The sequence below is a fragment of the Stegodyphus dumicola genome, chromosome 9 (genome assembly GCF_044657685.1).
Source record: "Stegodyphus dumicola isolate Sdum_Otavi_A_Nest chromosome 9, ASM4465768v1".
NCBI lineage: Eukaryota > Metazoa > Arthropoda > Arachnida > Araneae > Eresidae > Stegodyphus > Stegodyphus dumicola.
In genome coordinates, this window is record NC_140776.1 from 113,640,840 (window position 1) to 113,661,514 (window position 20,675).

The 20,675-nt window shown below is 33.8% G+C and overlaps 1 protein-coding gene across 1 annotated transcript in view; it reads right to left on the reverse strand.

The window, feature by feature from the left end:
* Positions 1 to 20,675, reverse strand: part of LOC118202430 (diacylglycerol lipase-beta-like) — a 116,011-nt gene that overhangs the window by 79,297 nt on the left and 16,039 nt on the right. The window contains exons 2-4 of the mRNA XM_085823933.1: positions 14,349 to 14,503; positions 5,885 to 5,999; positions 5,585 to 5,753 (exon numbers count right to left, since the gene is read on the reverse strand). Coding sequence (XP_085680059.1) covers positions 5,585 to 5,753; positions 5,885 to 5,979 — 264 coding nt within the window. The 5' untranslated portion in view covers positions 5,980 to 5,999; positions 14,349 to 14,503. The remainder of the gene's footprint in view (positions 1 to 5,584; positions 5,754 to 5,884; positions 6,000 to 14,348; positions 14,504 to 20,675) is intronic.

The window sequence follows — 20,675 nt, forward strand, 5'->3', positions numbered from 1 at the left end:
GGGTTAAGAAAGTTCAGTTTGATAAGACAATGAATGAAGTTTTGAATGGAAACTCATTGCCAAACCACATAAAAGATACACTAAAGATCTCAAGTTTTCTGCGATGGCAATACTAACCTACTTATGTGAATGATAAAGTAAGATAACATAATATAACAGGCAAAAAAATTTAGAAAGACTTTGCTAAAGATGTCTCAATACTTTTCGATTTAAGGGGTTACGGTTTGCCAAAGTGGCAACCTGTTCATTTCACATCATGAATATCCACATGTTGATACCAAGACATGGACCAAGGAGTGGAGTTTAACATGTGCAAGAATCAATGAGTTTTGACAAGGCCAATGAAAGCAAAGGGCAGCACAATGCCATCTGAGTTAGGATTCCAGGGCTCTGAATATCTAAGCAGCATCAATGACCCATTCTGTCCAATTTATTTTAGTTGGGTGGAGTACGAGCGTACATGCTGAGACCCAAAAGATGGTGAACTATACCTTAGCTGAACAAAGCCAGAGGAGACTTTAGTAGAGGTCTTCAGTGGTTCTGATGTGCAAATTGATCATCAGATCAAGGCGCAGAGGTGAAAGAAATAGTTGTTTCCTTCAGGATAGCTGGTGCTTGTTTTTCAGTCTCATCAATTTATAACCTATAGTTTTTTGTTATATTATGTAACACGTACCTTGATTTGGATAGTTTGCCGACACCCTGAAAAACATCAAGGCTTATTTTGATCCCAAAGGCTAGTGGCTTATTAACCCTCTGGCTGATCATCCCGCGATTTTGACAGGGAACTCAAATGTAGCAAAATTCGCTAATCCTGCGGTCATATGTTTTTCTTCCTTTGATGAGGAGTGCATCCCGTTTTTCCCCCATTTAACCATTGAAATAAATTATATACACTATCAGGCGTTTATTTTACATTTTGGCCAACAGATATTGTTAGTTGTCCACTAAATTGCGGCATTTGAAGGCACGTGGTATTAGCACTCAAACTTAACTTTTTGCTGCTTTTTTCTTACAGAAATGGCTGCTAGAAAATGTTCAGCAATTATCTTGATTATTTAATTAAATTATAGAATTATTAATTAGATTTATTGAATCTGGTGCAAAGACTGTGAAGTTGGACTTTGCCTTCAAACCTGTTTGAAATCTATTATACTAAATTGCATTTCTAAGGTATTTTTCCCTCAGTGCTTTATATTTTCTTAAATTTTATACATTTTACTTTTTTATATTATGTAATAAATAGAAATTAACTGTAATTCAACTGAAATTTATTTTAAAAAATACTTTTTTTGGTGATAACATCTGAAATTGGTTTTTCTGACAACTTAGTTTCTCATGATAAAAATCTATATAGAAAATATTTTCTAAAAAAGAAAAAGTGCATTTTTCAATTCTCCAATAAATATAGATTGAAAATGTGTGTGTGTGGGGGGGGGGGGAATTGGAAGCGATTTTGGTCTGCAAATTGAGCAGTTAGAGGGTTAAGGCCAATTAGACTCTAGAAGGCATTTGGAAAATTTTTGACAAATTATTGATTAACATATTATATTTCTATTTACGTAAGACTAAAAATATCTCTGAATGGCAATACTGTTTCATGAAGGTAGGTCTGCTGAATAGGTTTTTCATAAGGTTGTAAACATTATTATACCTAGAAAAAGAGATTTTCATGTGGTCCCAGTTTCATTTGATCTCTGGAGAACATTCGATTTGGTTTGCTGGCTCTCTCTGATGGAAGAATTAAGACTGGATTTCACTACTAATATGTTATGTATTTTAAGGAACTATTTTAAAGACGGGAAATTAATTTTTTTGAATGAAAAGAATGATACTGTTATTGAAAGAAAATTGAGAAAAGGGCTTCTGCAGTGTTCCCCCTGTTTGAAGCCTCACCGCCACCAAATTTATCAATAAAATTAATATGGGTAATGGTGAATTGGTATATTATGTGGGCAACATTTTGCTTTTAATTTATGATGTTTCTCTGCAGAAGCTAAAGAACAAATTTAACAAAGATGAAAACTAAAGATAAGATACAAGTTGCAGAGGAAGAATTTGTGGCAGAGGGAAAAAAAGTGAATTCAATACAGACAAAACATCTGGACTTCCCTCTCCCTACAGTGGGAAGAAGATTAGCCCACCAAAGATTAAATAGGATAGGAGAATTAAATTTTTGGGTGTGGTCTTAAGTTGTAAACTAACTTTTATTAAGCACTTTCAAAGTATACAAAGAGAAAAGACACTATGTTAAAAAATTAAAGAAATGCTCAGAAGAGTACTATCCTGAGATTCTTATAAAGTGTTATTGTTCCATTTCTAATGTATTGTATTGGTGCATGGGATTGCCGAACGGACGAACTGTTGGGGTTAAGACAGAAATTGGATAACTTGCAAAGAAGCTGCATACTGGCAGTAATGAGATCTTTCAAGATGGTCTTGATGGAAGCAGCATGTGTTCTTGTCGGTATGCCTACTTCCTCAAAATTCCATGACAACAAACTTCTACTAAGAAAGGATTTTGCACAAGGACTTGAAATTTTGGATGTAAATGTTAGTAAAAAATGTTTTTTAAATATATAATAATGCTCAAATTCATCCTACAAAAAAAAAAAAAAAAAAAAAAAAAAATGTTGAATTTGATAAAAATTTTATGGGTACTTGACAAAATTATATTAATCCAAATGGCTGTGAAATAAACAGTGGAGTCGGAAAGTGCTTTAGTGGTATACTTTCATGGGACTGAGACCAAAAATAGGAAATTTACATTGAATAATTTAATAGATTAAATACTGTATACCGTCTTTTGCTGAAAATAAGACATCCTCCAAAAATAAGACCTATCGTGATTTTTGGAACTTTTTGTAATATAATTTGTTTTTGTATATAATTCAGAATTTTATTTATGACGATGTTCCAGAAGAAGATGACATGACTGTAATTGAATAAATTTAAATTTCTGTATTCTGTGTAAAATAAATATTAAATAAAAATATGTAAATATACTTCTATTTTTGCTCTCCCTCAAAAATAAGCCCTAGCGCGTATTTTGGACCAAAAAAGAAAGAAAGACAGTGTCTTATTTTCGGAAAAAGACGGTATCAAGCTCAATATTTTATGTTCTGAAAAGGACAGAAGAAAATCTAGTTTATAGACAAACTATTTATCAATACTTTACATGTGATTTTCAGTCCTTACATTGGCAATATTCTGGTTGAACAGATTAAAAATGATTTTAAACTAAGTGATAATTACAACATTTATCGGCATTAGATTAAGGCCAACAGGAGATTTGCTGAAAAGCAGAATGCAGACACAATAGCAAAAGAAGCTGCCTTCAATCTTGCAAATCAAAACCTGAATATATTATATTCTAGAAGAATTCTTGCATTAATGAAACAACAACAAAAAAAAAAAAAAAAAAAAAAAAAAAAAAACTAAACACAGGAAAGAATGCTGGGAATTATCCGAAAAGAATAATGTTATAAAAAAGTTTAGAGATTGGTCAAAAGATAAGATTATATAACATACTGATGTTATTTAGATTATTAGTGGCCACAGACGATTCCCAGCCTATTTATATGGATTTAAACTTTGAGAAAATGAAAACCATAAAATGAGTAATGTTTAGAGTAATAATATCCACTTTGTGAAGACCTATCAGGCAACTATGAGTATTCTGTAGAATCATCAGTTCAACTTGAAAATGGTTTTTAAGTACCACAAAAAAACTTAAGAAACTGATACAAAAAATATTAAAGGGGGGAATGGAAGGAAAATTTAGTTTGAAAATTTGGTGTGATTGCGATTGTATCTGTGTTATTATTTTCTTTACATGTCAATTTTCTAAATGTGTAACCAATTTTTTTTTCATTTTTTATGAATGGATGTTAAGTCTGATGAGTTTATAATCATCAGTCATATTTTTTTTGGTTTGTTTGTTATGTTTTATTTCAAAACCTTTAAAGTTTCACGGTGGCTGCTAGCTAGGCAGGCCTCTGCGAGTTTTATGGCTGAACAGAGATTTGGCTAAGTGGATTGAGCCTCTTTCAATTACCAAATGCCTATGCATTGGCATTACCATGAATAAGTGAGAAGACTGAATTATCTTTTTCTCACCAAAATGTTTAACTACTTTTTTTTTTTTTTTTTTGTGGGGGAGGAGCAGAGAATCAATGTTATTATTTAACAGGGGGGCAAATGATGAATTACATTATTTAGCAGGTGACAAATGATAAACGATCATGATTCAATTCTTTCAAGACAAAGGTTTCAATCATACTGAAAGACTGGTTCACCCCCCCTAAAAAAAAAAGAGGTACAGCATTCAAAAAATGCATGAAAAGTTTTAAGAGCAGATGTCAGTTCAAAGTTCCCAAATTCCTTTCCTGACAGTTATTTGGTATATTTTCTTCCGATATCAATAACTCACACATGAATCATTGCATGGTTGGAATAGTTACTCTCATTTTTATTTGTGAACTTCTACGTTTATTTTTGTTTCTTGCACATATATTGGATTTAATAAAACAGACACTCTTATTTTAGATTTATTTACATATGATGCCAAGTGGCATGCCTTTCACCAAAATGTACCTATGTCTCTAATGTCAGTAATTGAACACAACACAATTCTGATTCTTCATAGATGGTATATAACTTACGAATCTAAATTTAAAAAAATGAGCTTTTGTAATATCCACCCAGTGCTGAGAATCATTGGGCAAAGTGCTAATGCTGCCAAAGTAGGTAATCCAGAATAAAACAAACACATATTTTAACTGGCACCTTACTGAAGGTTGCATGCACATTGTACCAGCACATACTGGGCATTGTTTTAGAATTCCCATGAAACAAATATTTTCATTGTATGAAACATAGTGTTACAAATCGCCATCAAAGTATTCTAAGACAAGAAGAAAATTGTTTCAGAATAGTCGAATATCATTTATGACAGCCATTCACTTTATTTAATACTGGCTTAAGAATATAAATCTGCAAGTTTTTGTCATTCTTATTGTCTTGATACAACTACAATTTCCGAATGCAACATTTACATACAACGATTATCTCCAAAAAGTATGCATGTCTAACCAATTCTTTGATGTGTTTTAAAGTTAAAACGGGTGATTATTCACTGGAGAGCAGTGCCAAATTGCTGTGAGATGACGAGAATTCCGAATTATTATTATTATTATTATTATTTATTATTTATTTTTTTTTTTTAAAGTTAAAACAGGTCAATGCATATACGAAGAGCAATGCTAAGAATTTTGTAATTCTCTGATAGTTTCTCAAAGCTAAAACAGGTCACTATGCACATGGACTAAGAAAACAGAAAGTTAAGTGTTTTATTGTGGATATTTATTGCATTTTAAATTTAGTTAATTTGTTACTGTTTTATGAAATGTTGAGAGTTTCATTCTTATGCTTTTAATTTCATTAATTTGTTAGTGTTTTATGTAATTATTATTGCATCCTCACTTTTTTTTAAGTGGCTGCTGTTTTTCATGTGGGGAGCACTGGTAGGATAACACGTAAGTACTAATGAATATTTTTTCAGTCAAACCATCAAAATGGTTACCTGAGAAATGGTCCCTCTAGAGCTAATCCAAGCAATCAGAGAATCTAGAAGTATAATTACAGCCAAACCCACAAGGGAGAATGTCAGGTATGTCTGAAGAAGTTTTTCTCCACCTTTGCATCTTAGATGGACTCTGTGCTTTATAAAGATAACAAGAACCACAGTGAACCTAGAGAAAAGGGGGGAAGTTAAATACAATTCAAGTAAAAGTTTCTACAGATAAATTATAGTGTTTGCTTTCAAAGTCATTTTAGGTTTTTATTTTCACACATGAAAAGTTTCATATCAAAACCAACATACCATATTAATCTCATTCCCAATTCAGCTAATGCAGGGAAAACAAAATCATCACTGCCAATTCGCCACCGTCTTTTGAACATAACAATGCCAGGCATTTTCTTAAGCGTTTTTTCCCCTAGAAGAAAAAGTAAATTATGAATTAGCACATAGATTAAATAGTAAATTTATGAACATGCAGTATAAAAATTGATGATGGGTTACAAAAGTTTCTTTCAGAATCATTATTTTTTTTCGCCTACGGTTAATGTTAGCCTTCCAGCATTCCATTTGCTCAATTAGTTACACTCTTAAATTATTAACACACGAAAAACAAATTCAGCCACTTGTATAATAAGTATAAATTACAAGATTATTGATCAAATTATTTAATCAGAATAAAAATAAGAATTTAAAAGATTAGATTTTTTTATATTTAAAGCACACAAGCTTTCTCTTTATCTACAAACAACAAAGTGTGATCCAAGACTTTTATAAATTTAAGAATACATAGCTAGAAGACACATTGTTTTATATTTTCAAAATAAAATTAAAAAAAAAAAAAAAAAAAAAAAAAAAAAAAATCATTTGATAGCCTGTAATACAGTATATATATATATATTTTGTCAGCAACACTAGTAATAATGCACAAAAAGCACAGGAAAAATTTACATTAGTAAAATTTTGAATTTTAATTACCACGTAATGTTAGTTGTCCCTGAAAATATGGTAAAAGATTAAGGTAAAGATAAGGCTGCATTCAGACCATGGCATAAATGACACAGAGACATAATCACAAGGAATAAAATGCAGGAGTTCCGTTCACAACTACGACTAGTGATGGGCAACTTTGGTACTTTCTTGTAAACAGTACGAGAGTAACGGGTACAGACAAGTACCCGGTACAAAATACTCGTTACTCAAGTAACCGTTACTTTGAAAAGTACCGAAAACTGATTTCAAGTACCGAGTACCCAAGTAACGATTCGGAGTACCGAAGTAACGAAATACCAGAGTAACGATTTGCTGTACCGGAGTACCCTAGTAACGATTTGGAGTACCTAAGTACCCTAGTAACAATTTGGAGTACCGAAATACGCAGCTAGCGATTTTGCGCACTGAAGGAACTCTGCCACGTCACCACGTGTTTGATTTTATCTGTACGGAGTAAGATTTTGAATATCAGAAAACATGTCAACTACGGAAGTTTCTGAGGAGCAGGAGAGCGCGGCGGGTTGTTTCTGGTGTTGGGTTTGTGTAGATTGTCTTTGATGGCCAGTGGGGGCTGGGAGGATTGGCGCGGGAAGTTGGATGGATGGAAACATCTTCGCTTTCAGTTATGTCTTGTGTGCAGATGCAGCAAAATCGATGGGTGCTCTATCAATTTCGTGAAAGAGGTCATCCATAAATGATGTCATGCTTGGAGGCGGTGGGGGTTAGTGAAATTGTCACAGTTTGTGACAAGACGGGGGGAATCATATTTTGATTAAAATAAAAATGTTTAAAATCAGCAGATTGAATTTTGAAGTTATTTTAAAATTACCAAAATCTGAAGGTATTTCCTTAATTGGGGCGAAAGCAACTGTGATTGTCTATGTGATTTTTTTTTTTACTTACATTCCTTTCTTTCGCAAAAAAAGGCATTCAGAGTGGGTCAAAGCGCATTCGACATAAGAATTTTGAGTGAAAGATTATTGAAAACACTAGGAAATAAGGCAGCATGTCTTTAAACTACGAGAACGTAATATCTGGATGCTGTAACAGCAAAAAGCAAAAAAAAAAAAAAAACATTTGTAAAATTGCATTATATGAATTCAATAAGTACATTCGATATAAAAATTTAAATTAAAGATGATTTAAACGCTAGAAAATAAGATAGCATGCTTTCAACTATATGAGAACTTAACATATGTGAGTACAGCTAAATAAATAATAGAACTGTAGAACTTTATATTATATTAATGATCTAAATACAATTTCAAAATAATATTTTTTTTAAGAAATTGACATTTGAATGAAGTAATATTTCATTTAATTAAAACAAATAAAACTTTGACAGCCTGTGCACACATTATAAAAGTATCAAATTTTTTAACTTTTTGGAAATTTTAGGCATTTAATTCCTTCTATTTCTTTTTATAAAGACCACTTAAAATATGTAACGAAAAATTAAGCATAAAAAAATTGACTCCCAGGAACAGTTTTAAAAATAATGCAGCGAAAATAAACATAGAAATAAACATTTTAAGCTGAACTTAGGTTGGAATTTTAAGAAGGTCAACAAATGATTAAATATTATAATTGTAATGTAAGAAAATTAGTTGTTTCAACTTTTGTCCACTCAAACAGTTTCGCCGATCATTCAGTATTAATCCAGCTTTAGAGAACACCCTTTCGCATGGCACTGAAGTAGCCACAAGGCCTAATTTTTTCCGTGATAATTCATACAAATTAAAAAATACATTTTTATTCTTTTCCCAACACTCCAGCGGATCAGATTTCCTGGAAAGAATGGGCTCTTGCAGGTATCTTTTCACTTCTACCGCAGCTTTGTTGATCGCCGCGTCTGCTGCAGGAGCTGATGAAGTTCGAGTCTTTACTCTCAAACTCGAACCAAACCGATGATTCGTCTATCTCTTCATCATCCTCTTCCACATCCTTAACAAGATTATGGGTAGTTTGTGCAACTACCGATAACTCACAGATAATATCACTTTCAATTTTTTTGGTGACATCACATTTGAGCCCCAATTTTTTTATTCGGGGGTCAAGGAAAGCGGCTTGAGCAATGTCTTCTCTTGAATCGATAGTTGTAAATCTATTACCCAATTCACTTTGTAGTACTAGTACCACATTTTGTACTTGTTCATTAACACTTTTACTAAGCAGATTTTTTTAAGTCCACCGATTAACACAAGCGCCATAGATGCTGACAAGTATTTTTCCGAACTCAACGCGCAAGTCACCTTTTCAAAAGGTTTCAAAATGTCACAAAGATGTTGGACACTTTCCCATTCTTGTACATCAAGAGCCTTTGGGGGGTCGTTCATCAAACCCATTGTAGAACGAATAGCGTCTTTCAGTTCAAGGAAACGTTTTACCATATAAAACGTGGTGTTCCTACGAGTCTTCACATCTAAGATGAGTTTTAAGTCTTTTCTCTCCTCGGCACGGATATTTTCGCAATTTTTTTGCACCGATATTATTTCTCCTGTAAAATATCACAATATCCCCAATTTTCGTTAGAAGGTCGTTAACCTCATTTAGAGAATTTGTGACAGCCAAATTGAGAGAGTGTGCAATGTATCCTAAATGTTTTAACTTTAGTTCCCTGTCGACAACGTTAATCATAGTTTTGGCATTGTCAATCACTATTAAAGACACTTTTTCCATCGGAAAATATGGTTGGCAAATGTGTATGATATTTTCTGCAATATTTTTGGCTGAATGACGTTCATCAAAAATTGAGCAGTCAATCAGTACCGTTTTCCTTTGCATGTGTTCGTCAATAAAATGGCCTGTCATGGCCATGTAACTTTCAGCCTTTTGGTTGCTCCAACAGTCTACAGTCAAACAGATATTTTGTACAGCACTAAGAACGTTTTTTAAACTATTCTTTTTTTCTTCATAAGCGGAAGGAAGCAAGGATTTAGAAACTGTTTTCCGTGAAGGTAAAAGAATAGGTTGGATTCAAAGCCTTTGAGTATTCTCGGAATCCCTCATTTTCTACGATACTTATTGGTTGTAAATCCTTATATACCATTTTGATCAGTGCAAGATCGATTACTTTTTTTTTTATGTACATCCATCGTATTTCTCTGCACAAACTGCATTATGCTGGACTGGTATTTTTGTGAAAATACACCAACAATATCACAAGCACTGTTGTCACTGTAAGTTGTGTAGTCTGCTGGGATGTGCATGGTTGCCCACCATCTGCAGGGCTAGTGCCGACAGAACGGGCTGGAGCGGCATCAATATCATCAACATCTTGATTCGGCAAAGCACGTTTCTCGTGCAGATTTACACAAGGATGCTTCCTTTGCAAATGTTTTTTTTAATTTCCTGTTAAACCACCTTTGATGGATAAAAGGTCTTTACAAATGTCACACATAACCTTTTTCGTCTTCATTAGTATAGGAAAAGTGCTGCCAAACCAAGCTGAATTTCCTTTTCTTACTAGACATTTTGTAATTCGATTTTTTTTTTCTTTCTGAGGCGTAAGAAACTGATAGAGACTAAGCAATTCTACAATGTACCGATACTCACCAGTACGAGACAAGAATGAATGAATTTTATGGGAAAAGTGACGAAGTTGGGAGATCGCCATCAGCATCGTCAGGTAAGCATAAAAAAAATTCTATTAACGAGTTCCGCTGTTCACTCCAGCTGCAAATTTTAAAATCAGCACTACGCTGTGAAAAGGGTAAGTGCAATATCGCGTAATGATTCTATCAATCAGGCATGAAAGAGCAAAAAATGCAAAGGAAAAAAGGGAGGGACATGTATGTTTACATAAACATGTCCGAATAATTTCCGGTGTTCCATTCGATAGTTTTCTCCCCCTCAAATAAGCTCAAGAGGGAGTTAAAAAAAAAAAAAAAAAAAAAAAAAAAAAAAAAAAAAAAAAAAAAAAAAGAATATTCGGACTGCCAGGTCAAAGTTCACCTCTCTTCCTATCGGAGGAGCATCATCATGTCCTGAGGGGTAAAGCAGGCGTTGACAATCCTGTGTTAGACACGTGACCTGGGTTTAGTTTTTGGCGAGATGAAAATCTGTTTTTAGAAGGGGGAAGAATTATCATAAGTGGGTCAGTTATCTTTGTTCTTTCATTAGAAAAGTTTAAAATTGCATCTGTATTTTATGTTGATTGGCTTAGTGATCCACTAGATGCTGTGACATTTTCTGAAGTAGGTACAGAGGGATAAAAAAAAAAGGATCATATTTATTTAAAAAGGATCATATGATTTACGTTGCCCTATTAAGCAAGCAAACGAAAAATATTTTTCATGATTTATGCTACAAATATGTTGAGGGAATGGAAGTAATCTAGTTGGTAGTTGATTCCATTCACCAATCCAACTACAGCAACTTACCAAATCAATCATTTCAGATCCACGCAGTTTTTCTCCTACAAACGATGAAAAATTAAAACACGCACAATTCGGATTGTAAATCATCTAGCGCATCCCTCTCTTTCCCTCCTGACTATACCGAATCCAACCACAAGTGAGCAATGCCGGCGACAGTTACTCCAACTGCTACTATCCCCCCCCCACACACATACAACAAACGGCCTTTTGAAAAATTTCCACTATTTCACACTTGTCCTCCCGTGCACACAAAGGCAATTAATTATGCTACCTCAAACTCTAGTCTCCGTGACGAACGGAACGGAAGTTTCCCCCTTTCACGTTTGCCATTCCATGCCCTATTTCAAGGTCATTCATGGACACAAGGAGCGCATATCACCATTTCACAAATACAACCAGATACTAGTCCTCGTACCAAAACCGAAGTGAGCTAAACCCTCATTGATCCTCCAGTAACGAATACCGAGAAGAGACGCATATTTTCGTTACAAAGTAGCGAATACCGAAAAGCACCCATTTCGGTACAGAAGTAACGAATACGGAAAAGTACCCGTTTCGGTACAGAAGTAACGAATACCGAAAAGTACCTGTTTCGGTACAGAAGTAACGAATACCGAAAAGTACCGATTTTGGTACTGAAGTAATGGTACTTGGATTTACCGATTTTCATTACCCGTTACAACTAAGTACCCGTTACAAAATATCCGGTTCGGTAGTACCAATTCATCACTAACTGCGACAGAGTCTAAGCGTCGTCCAATTAGAGAAGCTAAATTTGCGGATGCGTGGTGTTGTCTACAGCTTTCCCACTCTGTTTTCCTATTTAGATTTGGTGCATTCGTTCTGATTGATCATCTCAAGTCGGCATAAAGTTGGAAGCTTAAAACTTTATGCCAAGAACCCTAAACCAGATTTTAAGACGTAACACAGACTGCTTGCCTGGCAATGCAGCTCAGCTCAAACCACTTATGCTCTTTATATCGCCGTCTGAACACAGCTTCAGATTATGGTTCTGAGCACCACCTGCTCATGCCACCGTACATAGGTTTGAATCCATATAAGTTATGATCCTTTGCTTACAATGCTTATAAATAATATAATTTATTTATAGCATAATATGGCACATAAAATCTGTACCATATTATTTGGCCAACATTGTAAAACCCACTGAATCTGTGATAGATTTATTGATACTTACATATTATATTCCCTCGATCATGAAAGTTGGCTACTATTGAACTATGAAAGTTGATGGAGATTTTGAAATTGTGTCAGTCATCATTCCTGAGGAATTCTGAGCCGCACTTCTATCTGCAACGCTTACAATAAAATACTGTTAGTCTCTTCGCACAATCCACCAAATAGCCAATGCTATGCAAGTATTTGACCCATTTTATTTTTTCATGTCTTAAAAAGTCTTTCATTGATTTCTGTTATTTTATTAGGGATTTTGGTTTTACTGAAAGCTCTGTTTAAAAACACTATGAATTGAAACTTCATGTAGGCAATTGCTCCAAGCTATTACCCTTCCAACAGACGCTTCTTATGATCAGTTGTAAATGAACCAGAGTTTGGTTACAAATGTGATTTTAGATCCTCAAACTTAATTTTTTTCGTACTCTTCTGTTATTGGGACCGGCTTCAGAAATGTATGGACGGAAAGATGGATTTATGTGTTCATGTATGCATTTACTATGTATGCGTGTGTACACACATGCACATATACGCATATACATATATACTCACGTACATGCATGCATACATTTTTGATTATGGTCTCAATAAAAAAAAGTACCTTTTTGTTTTTCAAAATGTAAAGAAAATAAAGCAATAATAATTTATAGCCTTCTTAAAAAAAAAAAAAAAAAAGATGATGATGATGGAGAAGACTGGCTTATCAAGAATTAATCAGGGTTTCATTGCACAATCATTAGGTTACTTTCAAACAGGGAATGTGAAAAATGTGCAGTGCCCTTGCTGGGACTCAAACCCTGGACCTCTTGAATACACGTCGAGTACGATTCAAATTATACAACAAAAGCATGCGGAAAGGAGGGAGAAAATACCTTATATGCTCCTCATTTCAAAGGGCAACTGGGGACTTAAATACCAAATTCTGGGGGGGGGGATAAATTATTATTTACCACCTTTTAGCTCAGGTACCACTTGTTGTATTATTACTGTATTTCAAAGCAGAAGACATGAAAAATGTGCAGTGTCCTTACTGAGACTCGAACCCGCAAACCTCTCGAATACGTGTGGAGTATGCTTCCAATTATACCACAAAGGCATACAAAAAGAAGATAAATCCAGATAACCTGAAAAGAAAGTGCAGATGTTGTCAATGTGATGTGAGATCACATTTATAATTAGCCACTAAATTGTGCCACTTGGCAACAATTTCATGGTTGAAAGGATAATAGGTAAGTGGTGATTTATGCAGGCACTTAAAATATGCCCAGGGCTTGGCCATAAGTGAAGATGAATAAAGACCCTTGGATTCCATCTCTAGGAAACCTATGGTCAAAACTGGAATGACAGCACTTATACGCTTTGCTCAAGTTGAATAATTAAATATGATCCATTCAGTGCTAATATAATACATAGAATAGCTTTATTCTCTAAATTAAAAACTCTACGCTCTTTAAGAAAATGAAAAAGACTAGAACTGGAAGTTCTGTTTTTAGTCCAAAAGGGCAATTTTCCCAGAAGAATTATTAATTTCATTTCGGCATTTTGCGTCAATCACGATAAGCGTTGTTCCACTTTTCAAATTGTTGCCCCCAAATATTATTGCCCTGTACTATATTTAAAGAAATTAAATAATGAAGAATCTGCATGAATGTATGTATGTTTCTTGCATTGTGATACAACAACGGTACCTAGAGCCATCAAAATTTAAATAACGTAATTTTCCACAGAATATAGGCACGTGGAAGCTCTAATTTGAATTTGAAAAATCTTTTATTATTGATTTCATTTTTGTAACACTACAATGATTTTTTGATTAACAAACTAAACAATTTCAAAGCGAGCAATGGCATCACTGTATGGGGGAACATTTTTATCTCTAGTGCACGAGAATCTATATCTGAAATTCTACAGATATGCTCATTTAAAAATTATTTTGCAATACTGCTGTTGAACTGAATTTTATGGTTTGAGTACGCAGAACATACTTAATAAATAAAGGTAACATACAAAACGTTAAAAAAATGCCCCTTTGTACGTAATTTAAAATCTAAAACCAAACCTTTCAGATTTTTTTTTATAATTTTTTTTTTTTTTTTTTGCTTGTTTTGCTGTTGGTCATCCTAATAAGATTAAACATACACATTATTATTCTTTATTTATTTTATGTTACTTTTCCTTTTTACTTGTAAAAATATATTTACCTTTAAAAAAACTGAATTTTCGTCAAACAATAGTTAATTTATTCAGAAGCATCTTTTTCTTTGAAAGAATTTTTCTTCAGTTTCACAACTGAGAAACACTGACAGCAGCTTCATTTCTTGTGTCCATGAATACTTGATGCTTGCTGTAAGAAAACCTATAAAAAATACAAGTTATTAAAGCACAGTTTTTCATATAAAACTACAAAACAAATTAATACAGAAATCCAAACAATTATTTTAGATAAAAATAAAAGTTAACTTTTTTGTTTTTATTTGTCACAATGGGCAAACTTAGTAGCCAGTTTGTAATGTGCAAATTTTGAATGTCATCAAAGGATCTGTTTTGAAAGGAAATACCAAACATTTTTTTTCCGTAAAAGCTTCAATTAAAGCTTTAATTTATGAAACAATACATTATGCAGAGTTTTCACCTTCCCCAACATACGGTCTTGTAGCATAATTAATAACATATTCTGGCTAGTAAGTAAATCAGGAGTTTGAATGCTGGTGAAAGCATAGCTGATTTGTTCCATTTTCAAAAAATTGCTTAAATGTGCTCTATGGTGATACACGAGTAATATGGTGAAGATAATTCATTATCACTTGCATTTGGCCAATTGAGAACTGTTTGCCTCTTTCCAGCTATGTGAAGTCCTTTTATGTGGTGAAGAATACAAGGAATTTTTGCCTTTCTACCTGTGTGTTATCGTATTGTAACTAGTAGCATGTCTGGTTAGCATCAGAAAGTCAAAATCTGAACCCAGTGAAGGCCCAGCTAAACTTTCCCACTTCTGGCTTTGAAAAGAAAACCTTAGAACGGTACATCTAAAATGCCAATCACATTATGTTTCGGCTACGAGGGACTTGACGTCAAAAGAGACAATTCTCAGAACCCGCACATTTCCAGGAAACCTACGTAGCTAAGTTACCATTTTCACTTACTACAAAGACTTGAACACCAAACGGTAATTGATTATTGCTTAGATTGGGATCACGAACTTTCATCTGATTGGTTGATTTCTACGCGGGACAGAGCTGCAGCCAAAACATTTCCGGCAAGGTTTCAAAAAATTCTGCGTAGCCGGTACATCATTTCCATAGTTAGGCGGGACTTCACTTCCAGCAGGACTCTTTTTTTTCTAGGAACTGTTCCATTTAAACCAGTGCTACCAGAATCTTGTTTCTCAGAAAAGTCCTGTCTAGCAGGGACCGTCACTAAATGGGATAATCTCTTTAATTCATAAAATGCAGTAACCAAAAGTCTAAAGATTGGAATTTTAATTTTCATTCTTATAAAAAACACAATCAAATCCTGACAATACACCACTCTCAGTACTGATTAAAAAGTGACATATTAATCATGAAGACTTTTTCAATTATAGTTAGAAAAAATGAAATTCAAAATTAAATCTACCCTCAAAAAAATGAAGAAGCAAGAAAGAAAAATAACAAAATAAGGGGGAGGGGAAGAGAGAGAGAGAGAAAATAAAATATTTTATTTAATGGATATTTTTATTCCATTTTAAAATGATTGTTTGATTACATGAAAAACTTTGATTATTCTTGAAAGTACATGCAGTATATTACAATCTTTAACTGTCAATTCATTTATAGATGAAATTAAAAGTTTTTAACACCTTTACATACTTTTAAACATTTTCTTTAATCAATTAACACTTTTCACTAACATTACACCATTCAAAATTGGAAGAATATTTTGTTTCTAAAACTGTCTCAGATACTGTATTTTCCGTACAAAAAGTATACTGTTTTTAAATCATATAGCCTGCAGAAATCGAGGGAGAAGGCTATCTGGAATTACTTCAAGCATTGAATATACATAACAGAATTAACATTTGGTACTTTTCCTTTATCTGCTCGCAACAGTCCTGGATTTAGCGGAGGGCAACTATTGTGGGCGGCAAATTCAAATATAATGCTAGATCGCATTTGGCATGTTGTTCGCTAAAACAGCTCTCTAATTTTAGTACAATGTTAATAGTTTTAAGGCAAAGTTTAAAAATCTCTTAAGAAGATTTATAATTAAATACTAAGAACCCTTTTAAAGGAACATGAGTTAAAATAAAGTTAAGTACAGCCAATTACAACTATAAATATAAGTTCAGAAAGATGCAAATAGAGGGACTCCAGACGTCAATGATAGAATCAGACTTACCCTATCATTAACCTCTGAAGTCCCTCTATCATTTCCTGTCTGGGCGGGGTGTATTCAAATGAGAAATAGAACGATAGCTTGTTGAAGAAGATGCCTGGTTTCCATAGCAACGTCTGCTGGGAAGTGGAGAAGCACTGTAATTATTTTCTGAGAGCTAACCCTTGGCCTAAAAAATTAACCTTGGGCTATCCTGGACAAATGAAATAATTCAAATTAACATTCGTCGAGTATATCATTATTATGCCTTCAAGTCCATCATTATGCCTTCAAGATGAAGCAAGGCATGTAGATTTTTTTGCAGACAGCCGGGAACTTAGGCTCACCTCTGGTTTGACTCGGAACAGTGGAGTGTATTTTGGATTTTAAAGCTAAATTTATTATTTTTATGGTTTTTTCTTAGTTTCCAGGTCTTTTCTGTACATTTTTTTTTTTTTCGTTTTTTAAATATGCTTTTAAAAGCCCCCACTATATTTAGCGAGATGCGACCATTTATTTAGGACTGTTCAGTGTAATTACATCAATTCTTATTCTTATTAAGGCAATTCATAGTGAATTTCATTTAGATTAAAACAAACCATCTGCGCGCTGAGGGGTAGAAAAGCGGAATATAGAAAAGGAGCTAAAGATAAGGCCAAACAGAGAAAACAAATTTCAGCTAAGATGAAAAAATAACTTTAAGGAAGAGGTAAATCGTCAGACCCTGTCGCAATTCCGATTATGCTGAGATTCTAGAGGGTATTAATATTTCTTGCAATTTGCACAACAAAACATGACTGCATATATCATACCCGAACAATCTATTAGTCAGCATTTGAAAGAACAACCTTCAATGACATTAAACGAATAGCTGGAGGACATGAAACCATGATATAAATGAATCTCTTCATTTAGATGGGGGCGGGCAGCAGAAAGACGAAAAATTGAAAATTTTTTATTTGTTGGACCCATGTTGGTCATGATTTGTTGGACTGGTCATAGAAAAAATGAAAGATCACCAACAATCTTTCTTAAGTAGTTAATCAGTATTATTAGCCGGTAAACATCTAAAAAACGTAAACCTCAATCCCATTGGACGTTATGGCAGACATTTGACATGTAATATAGAACATTAGTAAATAAAGAAAAGCTTAAAAGATCTTGGTTTACATATTCTAAAAACAAGAATGCAATTTTTTGTACACCCTGCAAGATTTATCAGAAACAAGGTGCTGCTGCTATACCATACAACAAGATTCATTAAATGGAAAAAAGTTTTGCAAGATTAACTGAGCACGAAGAGTCTGGAATCCACAGATGTGCATGATTAAGTGGAAAATTCGAGTACAACAAATAAAAATGTGTCAAGGCATTGATCACGATACTGAGCGACACATTCACACAAAGAAAGAAAAATAGAGAGAAAGTCTTTTGAGTACTGTATCTTTCAACAAACTGTCGTTCATTTCTTGGATCTGATGATATCTTAGGTAGCCTGTTTACAAAGCGTCCTCGACATAGTGAAGGAAATTTTCTGAATTTAATCTCTCCGCTTGCCAAACATAATTCAACTCTTAAGTATCAGCAAAGACGTAGCTAGAGTTTTCAGCGCCCAGGGACAACTGAAGATTTTGCAGCCCTTTCTCTGTGCCAGGAATGGAAAAATTTCATTCTAAAATTTCGTAACATCAATTTGGCGCCCCCTGAATGCTGCTCCCGTGGACAGATGTCCCCCTTTGCCCCACCCTAGCTATGCCACTGAGTATCAGTCAAAGCACTAAACAAAGGGAAAGGAATCATATTTATCAAAGATAATTCAAAATGAAGTTATTATCTTAAAGGCAAAACAGTCTGAAGTAGATAGAAGAATGTATTTCTCAATGGAATGAGGAAAATGTATTTCTCAATGGAATGAGGAAAATGTATTTCTCAATGCACTGTAGAAAAGTAGTGTCTTAACTGACATTTGATAGTTTAGACATTGGAGAATGTCGGTGTCAATCTTGCGACAACGAGTCTAATATGGTTGGCTTTACTAAAACAGTACAATCTAGGATTACAGAAATGCATAAGCTGAAGGAATTTGTGCCATGTTTGGCTCACTCCTTGTATTTTCTCGGGGTGCATTCTGCTTTATCATGCTCGGAAGCAGTTAATCTCTTTGGAATTACTAAAAAAATACTTCACTTTTTGGTCAGATGCACAACTAGATGGTATATTTACAGTCAAAAGTCGTTAATTCGGACATCCATAATCCGGACATCAAAGCTACAAACTTTCTGCGCATGCGCCGTGTTGACGCATGAGCGTAAGACCTTTACGGCTGCGAATATGTGTGTGCGCATGCGCAAAATATGTTTACGAATGCACGTTTAATGTATAACAGACAGTATAAGCTAAGTTAAAATTATCTAATTCGGTTAATGTTGCAGATTGCGTTGTTCCTTAATCTTCGAATTGGATCCGGCTTATTATTTTTTGCAGACTGTTAGAGCAATTTTATAAAAGTAAGCTTGAACTTTCGATTATGTCAAATAGAATTTCTGATATATATTTACTAATATGTAAAGGATCTACAAAACAAAAGTATGTTTCAAAGTCCGTTATACAAAAAGTGGAATTGCAGCAAAAAATGGATATAGGCATATCCTTTGTTTATCTTCCAAAATCTGTTTATCAATTTCACGCTGCTCTGCGGGGGGAGGGAAACGCCGTGGCGCGCAATGAATTGGAAGTTGATTTGTAAGCACTATCCTTATCTCCAGGGCAGATATTTGGCTTATAATTCCTTACTAAATGTAGTATTTCATCTCGATGTGCTCCGTCTTTGATATGATTTAAATCAAATTCCTCGTCATTATAATTCGCTTCCGATAGCGAAGAAAGTGACAGAGGTTATTGAAAACAAAAAAATTTCGATTGACAAATTAGTCGGTATTTTCGACACAGCAATTATAGGACTTGAACAGCGGAACTTTGTAACTGAACAAGAAATTATATCTGTTTATAGAATTGAAGAGAAAGTATTATCACATAAAAAACGAAGCAACTGAAACAATTTACATCGAAAGGAATGCTTAAGAAAGTAAACAAATAAATATTAAGCTTTTCTTTTTGGTAAATTTTGATACCCTTTAGATCATAATTGTTCTTTATTTCATAAATTATGTTTTCATATTTTTAATTTTATAATTTCTGCATGGCATCTTACCAGATTTAAACTGATGATCTATAATCCGAAAAAATCGAAAATCCGGAATCGCCGAAGTCCCGACGAGTCCGGATTAACGACTTTTGACTGTGCTATGAAAAAATGTACAAAATACAACTTAAAAGAAAGCAGCCAGACAAGATGGTCGGCAAAATATGTGGCTGTGAAAGTCCTAATGAATTTACCGGAAATATTAAAATATTTAAAAGAAATTAAAGATATTTCTCTTGATGAGGAATCAAAGTAGGAGGTAGGACTTCTGGTACATGCTGTGAAAAATTTTGAATTTACTATCAACCTGAAAATTTGAGGTATTATTTTTCCATAATTCAATCGAGTAAATATAGAAATTCAAAAGGAATTCCTTTTCTGCATTCTGCATTGTTAATGAAAGAACTGACCCAAACTGAGGAATTATAAAAAATGAGAGAAAATCCTATGGAATATTGGATACAAGAGTCTAAAACAGTAGCCAAAAAAAAAAATGCAGTCGAATCTATTCTGACAAAGAAAAAATTCCAAAGCACAAAAAGCAATCTGATGAACTGTTTGAGGACGAATCACAAACATTTCAACCTGTTCAGATAGAAGTTTCGGCAAATTAAAACATATTAAAAAATATCTACGATTATCGGTGAGTCAGGAGCGTTTATCAAGTCTTGCAATTCTGGCAACCAAAAATCAAACCACAGATCAAATTATGACGATTCCTTGCACTTATTTGCAGAACAAAAGGCTCACGGAGTGAAATTTTAATTTTCGTTACTAATTCCGTGATATTTTAATAGCGTTAAGGCACACAAGATCTTAAAATTATTTATGAAATAGGAAGTATGAAAAACAAGACAAGGAAGCACAAATGTTCTCAGTGATAGCCCATATTTTGTATAATCTTTTCAGAATATTTCCTTTCCGTAGTAGCCCATATTTTGTATGCAATGGCCCCATTAGTGGCTGGGCAATA